This window comes from Rhinoderma darwinii, chromosome 2, assembly GCF_050947455.1.
Source record: "Rhinoderma darwinii isolate aRhiDar2 chromosome 2, aRhiDar2.hap1, whole genome shotgun sequence".
NCBI lineage: Eukaryota > Metazoa > Chordata > Amphibia > Anura > Rhinodermatidae > Rhinoderma > Rhinoderma darwinii.
The window spans coordinates 431,774,480-431,790,845 of NC_134688.1; the positions used below are offsets into that span (position 1 = coordinate 431,774,480).

Here is a 16,366-nt window from a genome sequence, read left to right on the forward strand (position 1 = left end):
ATTCTTGGAGAAATGTGTTTATTTTAAAATTGCAGTATAGCTATAGCTAGGTGTTTTAAACAGCCTGAGGAAGAGGTCAGTCCGATCTTGAAACGCGTAGCTATACTGCAATTTTTATACATCCACAGATTTTTCCATTTGTGCAATATTTACCTACGGAGCCAGCGATGGCCCTGGAACGGATCAACAGCGGGAGTCCCGCAATTTACTGACACGCATCACAGGGTGTTGTGTTCCGAACAAAACACCGCCAGGTTAGCATAGCTACTTACCTTGTATTTTTCTGTCATTTGTTTCACATTCGATGCACTATGTGCGCCGGCCGTTTCCTTTTTTCTTTCCATTTTGTTTTCTTGCCAGTAGGTAAGGGGGGCACTGTCCCCTTTAAAAGCAGCTAGCCGCTTCCTACTGTCTATTTAATTGCATGTAAGAGACTGAGCTAACCCATAGCTCATAATTACTGGTCGGTTGTGAGAGGGACATAAGGGGGATACTTTTTAATAAGCTATTGAAGAGCCAGTGGCCCATATACTCTTCTTGCACAGGGGCCCTCTGCTGTCTGTGGCTGCCCCTGGTCTGTATTATGGACCTGTAAGCACTTTGTCGCCACGTTGTCTTTTCCATGAGACCCGTATTCTATTTTAGAAGCAATTCTTGATACAACGTGATTAGAAAAAAAACTTATTTTGTGCTACAGTATGTACGTCACATCCTACTACAATCACACATCTCTGGCTTCCTCAGGTCCCCTCTTTATTATACAAATGATTTGCCACATGAAGGCATCAAGAATCATATAAGACATGATGCAGCTCAGGACACTTAAAGGGGTTAACTGCTTTGGACAATCCCTTTTTGCTAAATGGGCCCTCCGACAATAAGCTGATCACAAGTTGTCCAACTGCTGGTCCCCTAGAGACCGGCTGTAGTTTGTCAGGGCACCCATCACAAAGTGCTCAATTCTACTGAAGAGCCACCACAGGTGGAGCATTACACAGTGTCCATTAAAATCAATGGGCTGTCCTTGTAATGCAGACTTTCCCAACCTTTTTAGGCTCGAGGCACCCAAGGGAAAAAAAAAAAATTCTCAGGGCACCCCTACCAAAAATTGTTTACAAAACGACAAACAATTGCTAAAAACAAGCACTACACTCTTAGGCCTCATTTACACGAGCGTAATATACGCGCGTGCTTTTCACGCGTGTCGTACGCACCTATATTACTCTATGGGGGCATGCAGACAGTCCGTGAGTTTTGCTCAGCGTGTGTGCGCTGAAAAAAACTCACGACATGTTTTAAAAATCTGCGTTTTTCGAGCATCACGAGCAAGCCCTTCCGTGCGAACTGCGTGATTCGCGCAAGAGCTGTCAAACTGAATGTAAACAGAAAAGCACCACGTGCTTTTCTGTTTACAAACATCCGAACGGAGTGTCTTAGAGATGACCGAACCGAACTTCACCGGGTTCGGCCGAACTCGTTTTGACCGAACCCGGCAGGAGACAGTCACTGTCCAGGGTGCTGAAATAGTTAAACTGGTTCAGCACCCTGCACAGTGACTTCCGATCCCAATATACGTGAACGTGTAAAAAAAAACTGACTTACCGATAAAACTCCCAGCTTCTTCCTCCAGTCTGACCTCCCGGGATGACAATTCAGTCCAAGTGACAGCTGCAGCCAAGCACAGGCTGCAGCGGTCACATGGACTGCCGCGTCATCCAGGGAGGTGGGGCCAGATGTCAAGAGAGGCGCGTCACCAAGGACGCGTCACCAAGGCAACGGCCGGGAAGTTCTCGGTAAGTACGAACCTCCTTTTTTTTTTTTTTTTTTTTTTTTTTTTTAAACCGGTTACTCGATATGGTGATCGGAATGGCTGTCCGTGAAATAAACGGATAAAAATAGGTGCTGGTGTAAATGCAAGATATAAAACAATTATAAACAGTATAAGAATATAATAAAATATGTAAAATATATAAATGGTCAGCATATTGGCACAATAATCAGGAATGTCAGAGAGACAAATAAAAATTTATCCTTATACACTCTAAAGAACGGAGTCGGCAAAAGCCGGTAAAACATAAATAACGGCTCAACGAATTTAGAAGAAAGAGATGTCATATGTATAAATTTAGAATGCAAAAACATAAATGTGAGCATTACTGAGAGAATAAGAGTAACAATAATGTATATGAATAATGTATATGAAATTGGTGAACAAATGAATCTGGTATGGTATAATGATACGCTATAAAGCCGATATTCAAGTCGGCAGCCGGTAAATGGTAATAAGTAAAGAACGAAATAATAAAGATGAAAAGTTCTTCCTTTTTAGACACTACTACTTCTTTTTTAGGACTTCCTTCCCAACTCACAATGCCACCTGTCACGCCGACCATCAACAGCAACGACCACCTCATCACTTACCTCATAAGTCCAAAAATTCAAACAATCACACATTTTTTTCCCTTAGTTCAAAAAATATCGACAAAAAGAAAATTAGATATAGAGGAAGAAGAGGAGGCCGTAAACGAAATGCAAACAAAGAGAACCTCACCAACCAATCTGAAGAAACATCGAACCAATTATTAAAAATCAAACTTTTCAATTTATCCTCTTATGAATTTAATACACATGAGATTAGTCTTCTTAGCAAAGGTTTCTCTTTTTGCCCTGTCTCCCCACCTAATACTTTTGATCTCTTTATGGACCTTAATCGTTTCATCCGTAAACTTACCCTTACTAGGCATTTCTCTATGTCAAAAATGACCCCTACCGTTCCATTACCGACTGCGATTTCTGAACCATCCACTTCAGCTAGTCCCCAAGTAATTATTGCCACCAATTTGAACCCTAAATCAAACTTTTACCCTTTGCACCACCAAGGTTCCTTTATAGAAACCTTTTCTGCTCTAGTTGGTAATGAACTCAGATCCCTTGATAAACCCATCAATACTCCTCACAATCTCACTTACCAGGAGAGAATTGCCCTGAAATCATTAGCCAAAAATAATACTATTGTGATCCGTTCTGCTGACAAAGGCGGTGGGATTGTTATCATGGACAAGGACAAATATTTGGATGAATCTTATAGAATTTTGGACGATAGCAGTTTCTATGTTAAATTAGCTATAAACCCGTTACCCATTCATATACCTAAATACGCCCTTCTTATAGATACAGCTTTCCATGAAGGGGTCATCACCAAAAAGGAAAGAGGCTTTCTCAATATGCCCTTCCCAAGCATACCCTTTTTATACCATCTCCCCAAGGTGCACAAATCCATAACTAACCCCCCAGGTCGTCCGATCATATCGGGGATTGGGTCCCTTACTAGTAACCTTTCACATTTCATTGATACTCACCTTCAACCTTTAGTAGTTAGCCTTCCATCATACCTTAGGGACTCTACCCAAGTAATCAGAGAACTTCACTCACTTAACATCACCAATTCTATGTACCCCATCAATTTCCTCACAGCTGATGTAACTGCCCTTTATAGTAATATTCCCCACTCCAAAGGTCTAAAGGTCATTAGTTCTGCATTATCTACCAAAACCTGTATGCCAGAGAATCAAATTGCATTTTTAAACAAATGTGTTGACTTTATTTTAAATCACAATTCTTTTACTTTTGATAATAAATTCTATAACCAAATCAAAGGATGCGCCATGGGCTCAAGGTTCGCACCGTCCTATGCTAATTTATATATGGGACAATTTGAAGATCAATATATATACCATGATCACCCCTTCAAAAGTAAAATTCTATTTTATAAACGTTACATCGACGACCTCCTCTTCGTTTGGTTGGGCAATGAGACCGAAGCTTCATCCTTCATTGAGCATCTAAATTTGAATAACTTAGGACTGTCTTTCACTTACACTTTTTCCACTCTGTCTATCGACTTTTTAGACCTGACCATTTCATTTGATACCAGAATTAATAAATTTATAACAAAGACACATTTCAAATCTGTTGATGTAAATAGCTACTTAAATTTCAACAGTGCCCACTACCCCCCATGGATTAAAAATGTTCCCTTTGGACAGTTTAGAAGAGTGAGAAAAAATTGCACAACTGACTCTGATTTTACAGAGGAATGTAACCTATTGGAAAAAAGGTTCAGGGAAAAGCATTTTCCTTTAAGTCTGATCAAAGGGGCACGTCAGAAAGCTTCTCTATTATCACAAGTTTCGTGCATTAAGCAAGATAGAGCAATTAAAAATAAACAGAAATTTAGCAATAATTTTATTACAACTTTTAATAGTGGAAACAAAAAAATCCGAGAGGTCCTTGATAAACATTGGTACATTTTGAGAAATGATCCTTTTTTAAAAACTGAATTACCGGATAGACCCACCATTACCTATAGACGATCAAAATCTCTTAAAAATATTTTAGCACCTAGCAAACTGAAAAATCCCATGGTACCTGTTTCCATTTTGCTTCCTAGAATTTTAGGCTCTTACAAATGTGGCCGACAGCGATGTATGTGCTGCACCAATATCACTCACAAGGCCTCCACTTACACATCCACAACGACTAAAGAATCCTTTAAGATCAATAGCTTTCTGAACTGTGGAAGCTCTTTCGTTATATATTTGTTGGAATGTCCGTGTCATCTCCAATACATTGGCCGTACTACGCAATGTTTGCGGACCAGGATTAACAACCATAGATTCAACATAAATACTGGTTTTTTAAAACATAGTGTCTCTCGACACTTCTCCACTACACACAATAGTCAGTTTAGTAGTTTGCTCATTACACCTATAGAGCATATTCCGCTCAATATCACTAATCGATTCAGCAAACTTAAACAACGTGAAAATTACTGGATTTTTAAAATGAAAACTCTCCAACCTGATGGCCTCAATGATGTCTCTGAGTCCACTCTGGATTAGTAAATGTCTCAATTACTAATACAGTATATTCTTATTCTTTTCATTTATTGATTTATGTTTCAGTTCATTATATGACATTACATTATATTATATCATGGCTATACTGTTTTCTGACCCGTATTGTTGGTTCAATATATTTGTGCAATTTTGTGTTATGTATCATTAGTGTTTCATCTTCATATCTTTGCTTATTTTAAGTTTCTCTCGCATCATTAGTGGTTTTTCCGTTATAGGCACATTCATGTTTTCTTTGGAATATATTCATGACATATGTCCTTGGCCATCATTAGTATTAATAGTACATACTGTTAATTACTACTTACCGTCCTTTACAATTGTACATTTCATCATTTAGCCTCTTGTCTCTTCATCATTTTTCATCTTTATTATTTAGTTCTTTACTTATTACCATTTACCGGCTGCCGACTTGAATATCTGCTTTATAGCGTATCATTATACCATACCAGATTCATTTGTTCACCAATTTCATATACATTATTCATATACATTATTGTTACTCTTATTCTCTCAGTAATGCTCACATTTATGTTTTTGCATTCTAAATTTATACATATGACATCTCTTTCTTCTAAATTCGTTGAGCCGTTATTTATGTTTTACCGGCTTTTGCCGACTCCGTTCTTTAGAGTGTATAAGGATACATTTTTATTTGTCTCTCTGACATTCCTGATTATTGTGCCAATATGCTGACCATTTATATATTTTACATATTTTATTATATTCTTATACTGTTTATAATTGTTTTATATCTTGCATTTACACCAGCACCTATTTTTATCCGTTTATTTCACGGACAGCCCCTCATTTTAGTTCTGCATTCCTTGCGATTCATTCTGTGCCACTAGTTTCATTGTTCTTATATCGTTTCCTAGTATATGGATTTTATCTTTCCTTTTTTATCATTTTGATTATGTTTATTATGTGTTGTTCATTGTTATCTGTCATGTTTTAACCTTTGAACTCTGACGTCACTAGAACGCCCTGCCCTCGTTCACATTGGCGGGTTTTTTCCAACTTTAAGATTCTATTTAAACAGTGATTTTTGTGCTCTCTTTCATGACCTGATGAAGATGCCGGTACGGCATTGAAACGCGTAGTCATAATACCAATAAATTTTATTCAATTATCATCATTTTATCATTGATTTATCATCATCATTCCGAAGTTGTCACTTCGGTCTCATCCGTGTGCAGCAGCGCCCTTGCAGACTCTTTTTTTCCAGCTCACCCAGCATAGCATTTGCGGTCGTTCATCTTGAATCACCGGCCTCGAGTCCCGGCAGCAGCAGCACCTTTCTCTCCATCGCTTATTTTTCATTGCTTCAAGGTAAGCATCACTCTTCTCAATTATCCATTATCATTTGGGTAACCTGCACTATGTGGCGCCGTGTTCCGTTTTCTCTCATTGGGTGATCTTAGAATCTTTTTGTCATGCCCCGCCCTCTCAGCCCGGCACCAGTCATAACCCAGTGTATCCGTATTGGCTGGAGTGCTCCTTTTTAATTTGATAAAATGGATAAAAGTGATATCTCTAAAATGGTATTAAAAATAACCAAGTTTAAATGTATTTTTATTAAAGGTATCTTATTTACTAGAAGGAGGGTCAATGGCACATGAAGACTTTTGTGGACATGTTGGCAGATTGGACCCTGGAGACTTGCAGGTAATTATCGAACTACGTTCTGGATTTAGATGTATTTCAGCCTATAAAGGACTATGCATAACCTATAAAAGAACAGAGCTCGAAAAATTCTCATATTCAATAAACATAAACATACATAAATAAGATGGATAATACTAAGAATTACTGAGCAATTCATATCCTATCTTGGTAACTAGCGTACTAGCTGGCGTAGATTTCACTCTTTGGAGCGCTGCAAGATAGAAGCCTGTATTGGGCCCCCGCCTTGCCAACCTCCAACCAAACTACCCAGCAACCCTTCCATTGAACAGTTAGATAAATAGAAAAAAAAAATCATACTCACCTCTTCGCTCGTCTTCTCCCCTCCGGCTACCTCATCACTCTAGCGCTGTTCATAGGCAGCGTCAGTACATGGAATTTGACGCAGCACTGATGACGTTGAAGTGCTGCGTCTCATATAAGGTCCTGGCGCTACTCGGCGTCAGATCCTTGTATGAGCGGCGCTGCAGTGAGGAAGGGAGAAAAGGAGCACTGGGGTGAGTATATTTGTTTTTTATTTTTTGGCCGAAGGGGGGGGGGGGGGAGGAATGTATGGTGTATGGCCGACAGATGCGACATCTCCTTCTTTTTATTTATTTTTTTATTTTTTTAAAACTTGTTTTATTGAAAGTAAAACAGTCAATTGCACATAAACATCAGAATAAGATGTACCAGATAATCCAGAAGACATTAAGGAGTATTAGTCATTATCCATACAAATTGACGCAATGTAAAACAAATGCACACCATACATACAGTTGTACAGAGTAAAAATAAAGAAATGCATCAGAGTTATTTGAGCAAAAAGATGAGGGGGAATGAATCTTGTTACCCACACAGGCATGTGGTGAACTACCCATGAGAGTACGTTACCTCCAACAATTATGCTTTAACCAAGCCCAATCATAGCATTTGTCAAAGAATCATTTAATCCTTGAACTGCACAGTCAGTGAGATTAGAGGAGCACCAAACACCCCAAATTAAAGTAAATTTAGCAGGACAACCACAATTCTTATATACAATTTTCTCATATGGTAGAATATCATTTATCAATTTACGCCATTGAGCAATCGTCCGCGTCCTATCAGCCATCCATCGTATAGCCACCGCCTTCCTTGCCATGAAGATTGACTCCCTAAGAAAAAGCCTCTCATGCGCCGACCACCCTTCCTCAGACAGCAACCCCAGCAAACACAATTACAGCTTGAGTTGAACCTCTTTCCCCATCACTTCGGTTAGTAAAGATTGCTGGAATATAGTGATGAGATCCACTGACCCTGCCATATGAGATGTATAAAGTCTGCCCTATCCTCACCACATCTATGACAACTAGAGGAATCCATCCTTCTCATGTGTCTTAATCTGATCAGAGTTAAGTAACATTGATGTATGATATATAATTGCACCAATTTATTGTTAGCAGCTGGAGAGACTAATAAATGGGATCAATTCCCTCCACTTACTTTCTGCTGCAATTGTTTCTAGCTGTATTTTGGCATCCAACAGATGAGAGTAAATAAGAGAAACATACCCTTTTTGGCGTTCGGGTGCCTAAAAGTGTCACTAGAGGACAACTGGATAACATGGTGTAGGCTGGCGGAAACTGGATAACATGGTGTAGGCTGGCGGAAACTGGCTAGACACTGCATGGTGAAGTTGCATACAATTTAATGTATCCCCTTGAGGTATTTTAAAGGACTCCCGAATCTCACCCACCGACATAACTGTATTGTCCACTTTTAGCAATTGTGACACGACACGAAAGTTCCTAGAAACCCAGTAAGATTTCCCAGGTAAACCCAGGAGATGAGAAATGCTCGGATTATCCCATAGCGGGACATCAGCCACTACCCCAGCGAATCCAGTTACAGATTTAGCTTGTTGAAATACCCGTCTCGCCAATTTGTGTAAAGGGTAGCAGATTCCGATGGCTACAATCATGCGGCTCGAACACCGGCCACAAAGTTTTCAAGCCCTGCACATGAGCTAAATGAAGTTCAGCAGTTGAGGTCAAGGTGGGGGAGACCCAATCTACCAGGTATCGAAGCTGGCCCGCTAGATAGTACATGTACAAATCCGGCAGCGCGGCTTCAGCCTCATCTTTGGGTCTGTGAAGAATTGAAAGTTTGAGCTTAGACCCCCCCCCCCCACACACACACACACACACACACAAACGGCGCAAACAGTGAGTTGACTAATCTGAAAAATTGTTCAGTACAATCACATCTATATGTTCCAATATATACAAGAGCTTGGGTAAGATAATGATTTTCAAGAGATTTATTTGCCCTGCCACTGACCGAGGTAAAAGCTTCCGCCTGGAATTTGTCCCTGAGATATTGTTTTAAAGGTGTGACATTTAAATTATTGGATCGAGTGCTGTCCCTGGTAATACATATCCACAGATATTTAAAGTCAGGAGTTACTTTTAAACCACAGAATTCTGAATTCCAACCACAATCGTCTCTTCTCAGAGGCATTAAGAAAGATTTCTGCCAATTTATCACTAGACCGGACTACTTCCCAAAGGTGTTAATAATGAATCTAGCTCTAGGAAGAGCAACATTTGGATTTGCCATAAAAAGTGCCATGTCGTCTGCATAGAGACCTATACGATCCTCACAAGAACCTATTCTAATGCCTAAATTTGCAGCATCTTGCCTAATCTGGAGATCCAATGGTTCAATAGCGAGTGCAAAGAGCAGTGGCGAAAGGGGGCACCCTTGCCTCGTGCCTCTATGGAGGCCAAAGGAAGGGGACAGCATCCCATTCACCAACACCAGCGCCCTGGGGACTGATACAACAGAGACATGAATGAAACGTTCCCCCAAAACCAAATTTGCGACACACTGACATTAAATAAGGCCATACGACCGAATCGAGTGCCTTGGCTGCATCCAAGGAGGCCGAGGCCCAGTCCTGCTGCTCCCCCCCCCCCCCCCCCCAATCCGAACTGTGATGCAACCTGCACCCATCTTACATTGTCAGAAGTGGATTTACCTGCCATAAACCTGCATTGGTCTGGGTGAATGACATCCTGTATCGCTTTACATAAACGATTAGCTAGCAATTTAGTCAATATTTTATAGTCTACCATTAACCGCGTTATTGGTCTGTAGGACCCACAATACTCAGGATTTTTCTCAGGTTTTAATAAAACCACTATGGTACATCGAGTCCGGGAGAGTAGATTCCTGAAAAATATAATTATAATTAAAAAGAGTCAACAGTTGAGGAGCTAGCAATTCCCCATACTGTAAATAAACCTCAAATGGGATCCCATCTGGTCCAGATGCCTTCCCTTTGGACATTGAAGCCATCCCTCCCAATATCTCTTCCAATGTAAAAGGGGCATCCAATATTTGTACATTATCTGGTGTCAAAGCTGGGAAAGATACACCACCCAAATATGACTCCAACTCATCCATCTCATAGTCAACCTGAGAGGAGTATAATTGACCATAAAATAATGCAAATTGATTGATAATGTCTACCGGGGATGTGACTGACCTGTTATCCTGTCGCACTATGCAAAGCACAGGAGGAGAGGTAGAGTTGTTCCTAACTACTTGAGCAAGCAGTTTACCAGATTGGTTTCCGAACTCAAATTGTGATTGCTTGGTGAAAAACAATTTACACAAGGATTTATCTTTCGGAACCTGAAGATACTGTCTGCCCAAATCATAACCACTCATGTCTATTCGACGGCGCTATTGATTCCGTCGGAAAATCGGAAACCAGCCGGACTGATGACGAACGGAAAGCATTAGCGATGTTTCCGTCACCATTGAGATCAATGGTGACTGAAACGTAAGCTGTGCTGTCCGTTTCACTTTCCGTTGCGGGGTTCACCCGATGGAACCCTCCGACGGAACCCCGGAACGGAAATGAACGGTGATGTGAACAGGCCCTAAGACGTGCCCTCAGTTAGGCTTTGAGAGTATAGATGTGACATCTTTATTAAGAGGCATTTGTGTCTTAATAAATGTGTATTAGATTTCAGTCCAACTTTTCAGTCCATTAAAACTGGTGGAAGACATGCCCCCCTATGTTTTAGTTTTGAATTGGGTTACATCTGCACAGGGTTGGACCAAAGGATTCTCTAATGGGCGCAAACTCTGACACATTAATGGGCCCCAAAAGTCCAACAGAAGACAACTTAATTTGCCATTTGGAGCTGACTTTGGAGCCATTCACTTGCCACTAGGCTCCGTTTCTTATTGGTAGATTCACAAATAACTTATTAGACCTTATTAAGGATGTTACCTGTGTATGCAATGACGGCGACAACAAATTTACAATGAAGTGGCCTAGAAAATTTTTGCTCTGATAGATGAAGGGTGGGCCAAATTTATTTCCTCTAGTGGGCCCAAGAAACCCAATACGCCACTGCTTATGCATGATGTTTGTATGTTTTAACTAAGTTCACGTAGGTTTGATCGGATGTTTCGTTTTTTAAAACAGTACTTCTCCATCTGTGATGCGGGCCTCAGCAGTGAAGTGCCCCCTAGCTGTTGGTGAGGTGCAGAAGGGGAGGCAATTTTTACAAAAGTGATCATGTGTTGCACGGGACTTTCTCTGGCTGCAGTAATCTCTGATTTAGCAACATATTTGACTCCTTTTGTGCTTATTTTAATGTGATTAAGTGTTCAGTAAACAAATAAAACCTAAAATAAGAAATATTTTTGAGGCCCAGGAATCACCAAGTTCTGGCTGATGAGGCCCCAATAGAAAAAATTTCAGAAGCCCTGGTCTAAAAGACAGATCAAAAGTCCAATGTTAGCCTCCATGCAATAAGCTTGCAAGAACAATGGGGCAGATTTACTATTCAAAATAGATCAAAATTCTGGCTCATCTGGCATGGTCTTGCAGAAACTAAGCCGAACAAGAGGTGGTATAAGGAAGAGAAAAGTGTGTATCATGTCTAGCAAGATGCACCAAATTTATCATACACTATCATGAATTTGGCGCATCTTCTGACTGCCGGGTTAAAGACACTCTGTCGCCACATTATAAGTGGCCTATCTTGTACATGATGTGATCGGCGCTGTAATGTAGATTACAGCAGTGTTTTTTATTTAGAAAAACTATCATTTTTAATGGAGTTATGACCTATATTAGCTTTATGCTAATGACTTTCTTAATGGACAACTGGGTGTGTTTTTTACTTTTTGACCAAGTGGGCGTTCTGGAGAGAAGTGTATGACGCTGACCAATCCGCTTCATACACTTCTTTCCAGTCAGTTAGTCCGCACATAGTGATCTTACTAGATCACTATATGCAGCCACATACACACACATTAACGTTACTCAAGTGTCCTAATAATGACCTGTGCTGTGCTGTAAATCTCACACAAACGTTACCGAAGTGTCAGGATTCTAAATAGACCACGTCCTGGCTGGAAGTGATGCCTATTCATTGTCAGGACACTTGAGTAACGTTAATGTGTGTGTATGTGGCTGCACATAGTGATCCAGTAAGATTACTATGTGCTGTGTAAATGAATGGAGAGAAGTGTATGACGCTGATTGGTCACTTATAATGTGGTGACCGAGCCTCTTTCAAGTTTACGCTTTCTAAATCTTAGATTAGTAAATGTGCCCAAATACTTTTTTTATAGTGTTCGTCTACTTTTAACAAGTGAGAAGGCCTTGGTAAAATGAACGGGCTGTTATTGGGATCGCTGTGGACAGCTCATTATTGATGTTATAGAAAGTACAGGATAAATTACGGTTTCCTTCTAGATTTTTAGTTTGGTTTTCCTTTTGAATGACTTTTGCTATAATTTTTGATTTAGTGGATGACAGCTGGCCGCGGTATTGTCCATGCAGAGATGCCTTGTACAGATGAACCAGCACATGGATTACAACTGTGGGTTAATTTGAGAAGTTCTGAGAAAATGATTGCACCAGAATACCAAGAGCTGAAATGTGCTGACATTCCCAAACCATCGAAAGATGGAGTAACCGTCACTGTTATTTCTGGAGAGTCAATGGGAATCAAGGTCCGTTATTTATCACTTGGTTATATTTTAGAAATAACATTACATATAATATTATTTTGTGATTTTGTAAAATTATTTTAATTTGAATGGAAGTTAAATTTGTGTACCTATAACTGGTCCATCTCGAGCAAAAACTCACATGATACTACATTATGTACGTGACTGTTTTGGGCTAAAATACCAAAGCAAAATAATAGAGGCCTTTTAACCATATGTAGTGTCCCAGAAATGGTACTTCTGTTCCACTACATTGTGCATTAAGAGGATATAATAATTTGAAGGTTTTACTATGTTATAACCTTATTTTATTGTCCTGTGCAATGTATTAATTATGTACTATCACTTTAAACCACAGTAGAAGCTGTGGAGGTCTTCTAATTAGGTATCCACTTGAAGGCGCATCACATCTGTGGATGTTGCTGGAAGGTGGGTTTAGCCTGGTTTAGAGATCGTAGAGCTGAGTCTTGGTCTGGATGTGGTACGCATCAGACGCTACATCCAGTAGTGCTTTAGGCACCAGTGTAACTAGCTGGGCCTACTTCAGCCACCGATGCCTGAGAGGAAGGAAGGTGGAGTAGAGACTGATTCCTACTAGAAGCATACCTGATAGACCGCTCTGTAGCAGCATCCAAGAAACCTTGCGGTCATCTCTGAAGGAGAGGTATTTGTGGGCCTCAGAGGCTTTGTTGGGAAACACCAAGACACGTCCTCCCCAGCATCAGGAGGAAGTAGCTTACCTGCTATTGCCACTATTCGCGAAGATTTAGAACCTAGATTATGTAGTGGATCTATAGAAATTAAGGGAGCTGTCTACTAAATAGCTATCAAGCCAAAAGGTATTGCTGAAAGGAAGAAAGATTGGAAACCTACTTTAAAGACCTACCACCAGCTTGTCTACCTAAGTACTGATTAATTACTACTACCTCCATCATTGTGCAGGGACTGTTTATCGTTGTGCAAGTAAGGCTGGGTTCACACGAGCACATTACGTCCCATACTGACAACATGATTACAGTATGGGACAGATGTCCTGCAGTGAGGCAGGGACTCCTATCATCGTACATAACTATGATGCTAGGAGCCCGGCTCCCTGCAGTGTGTTCGGTCCGGGATTAGCGGCCGAAATACGTTCCGTCCATTACGGACGTAACATGCTCGTGTGAATCCAGCCTTACAAGTAAATCATGAGTTATTTGCACAAAGAACTGTTGTTTCTGGTTTATCTGCATGTTACATCAAGGGCACCCGAACCGCCATCAGCCAGAGATGCACTACACTGTGTGCCCCGGGGGAACAACTACCACCATCATCCACAATAGTGACACCCCCCCCCCCTTTCACTGTACCAGTCCAGGAGGAGTGGGGGAGTTACATTTATCCACCGGCTACACCGTTGACACTAAGGAGGCCAGATACTACAACTCCCATCCTCTCCAGCACAGTGCACATTACCCGCAAGGGTTGGCGTCACAAATTACATTTTACATCTACCGTGTGCTGGTGCTGCGCTAGGTCCTGGGGTGCTACGCATTGAATGAGCAGTACTGTTATGTTGAGATATTTATAAAAAAAATGGAAATCGGTTTTCCATCAGAACTACATTTATCACTGCAGTTTGTGCAGAGCATGTCCTGTGAATACCACCCACACTGCTTTATGATGTCATAGGTATAGGGCAAAAGAGTCAAAATGGCTCAATGAATCATTTAGCGGTTCTGAGCCGGGTTGTTGCTGCCCCTTTTCCACATAGGGACTACATAAGGAATATTATGTTCTAGCCTAGAAATTGCTTAATGTTCCCAGTTTTGAGCTAATCTAGGACCATAAGAAAAGAAAAATTGGGATGAGATGCAGCTAGATTATTGAATCGACAAGTCAGTTTGGAAATTAAAGAAAATATACTAACTTTCAGATTTATGTATTCACATTGGGCCATATAGATCCTTATTTTTTTAACCCAATGTTATGGTCCGGTTGATACAGCTTTAGGGCTAATATGAATTAGGCCTTATTTACACGAGCGTGTTAAACATCCGTGGGGCGGCCGTTAAAACAAGGGCCGTCCCACGGACCTATGAAATTCAATGTGGCCGTCCACACAGCCGTTGTTTCAACGGACCGTGTGAAGGGTCCGTAGGAAAATAGGACTTGTCCTATCTTTTCACACATCACGCATCCCTCTATAGTCTCTCATCTATGGGGCATGCGGGACATCGCATACCGCAGCGCCGAGCACGGATGCACCTCGGCCGTGAAAAACTGTCGTTTTTCACGTCCGAGGTGCGCAACGCTCGTGTAAATAAGGCCTTACTCAATAGCATACAAGGAAGGAGGTTCACCAACATATTGGAAAATATCCTTGTGATGACGTGATCCTTCACTCTTACTGAAATCCCCACTCCAGCGACAGAAGTGCAGTGACAGAGAAACACCTCATAGATCTGTATAGTTACATTTTTAAATACCCTATTAGGGCTTTCTCAGTTAATACATGGATGTCCCTTGTTTGGGACCTGCCATCAATTACCTGGAGCAGACAGTGGTCTATCTCTCAAGAACACGGCATGTCTGCGCATTACACAGACAGCCCGTTGATTTAATATGGCGCCATGCAATTCTTTATTTTACCTGTACAATTGCACTTGCTGCCGTATTCCCCTGTAGATTACAGCTCATTGCATCAGGACAACCTGTGAGCAAGCTTATTTTCACGGAACCCTTCCAACAAAATGAAATTGTGAAAAGTGGACAGTTCCTTTTTAATATAGCTGCTTTATATTAACCTTAAAACACTTAATAGAAGAAAACATTTAGTTTATAAAATAATTAATCCACCATTTTACAGCAGCAACCTTTCATCTCCCCGTCTTCAAAAGATCCTCTCCTATCAATTTCATTTTTATGTAAAATCAAAAGTGATTCAGACAAAGTATGTAAATTGGTAACATGTATAGTAAGTGAAAACTGATGTTGATTTGCCTGTTCTTGTTCCAATTATTCATGGTGAAATAGTCAATGAATGTTTGTTTGAGTGGTGAATTATTGCTGTATGGAATACCCAATAAATAATTACGGCAGATCTGCTGCAAACATCTTCCAGCATTTATAGCTTTAGTGGAGAATGTCAGACATGTCTATTTTTTTAATTTATGCTTAACTATTTTGCCTTTTTATTTTCTTTGTGTGTGGGGGGGGGGGGGGGCTTTCCTTTTTCTCCTCCAATAGTATCTCACCATGCTCTTTACTTGGGGTCCCTTGTTTTCTGAGATTGAGAGTTGGTCTGCATCATGCAACAATAAGTACCTAACAATGTCCTCTTTTGTGTCCGAGCTGAAGGAGTATTATATTATGCATGGAACAATGGTAGAAGAAGTATGTGTATTTTTGGAACATTGTAGAGAAAGTATGTGTATTCTAATTTTTGGACTGATCAACATTGAAGTACTGGGGTTTATTGGGTCCAACAGAGGAAATGGTTCTGAGGACCCACCCCACCTAAGAACAAGCGCACATCCACTTTCAATTGCATCATAAACTTTATTGTTATCACACACAGGAAATATCATCATTAAGGTAAATAGGTTATTTGTGATGATCCCATAAGAAATAGATCCTAGTGGCAAGTAATTGGCTCCAAATGAAGTTGTCTTCAGCTGGACCTTTTTGGAGCCCATTATTGTGTCAAAGCCTGACCCCACCGGAGGATCCTTTTGGTTCAGTCCGATCCAGCTGACCAACTGCTAACAATCTCTGAAATG

General features: G+C 40.6%; 1 protein-coding gene across 3 annotated transcripts in view; it reads left to right on the top strand.

Annotated features, from left to right (window-relative positions):
• PIR (pirin) overlaps positions 1 to 16,366 on the top strand; it is a 57,405-nt gene that overhangs the window by 22,272 nt on the left and 18,767 nt on the right. For all 3 annotated transcript variants that reach the window (XM_075850885.1, XM_075850884.1, XM_075850886.1), the window contains exons 4-5: positions 6,501 to 6,584; positions 12,402 to 12,608. In XM_075850885.1, coding sequence (XP_075707000.1) covers positions 6,501 to 6,584; positions 12,402 to 12,608 — 291 coding nt within the window. The remainder of the gene's footprint in view (positions 1 to 6,500; positions 6,585 to 12,401; positions 12,609 to 16,366) is intronic.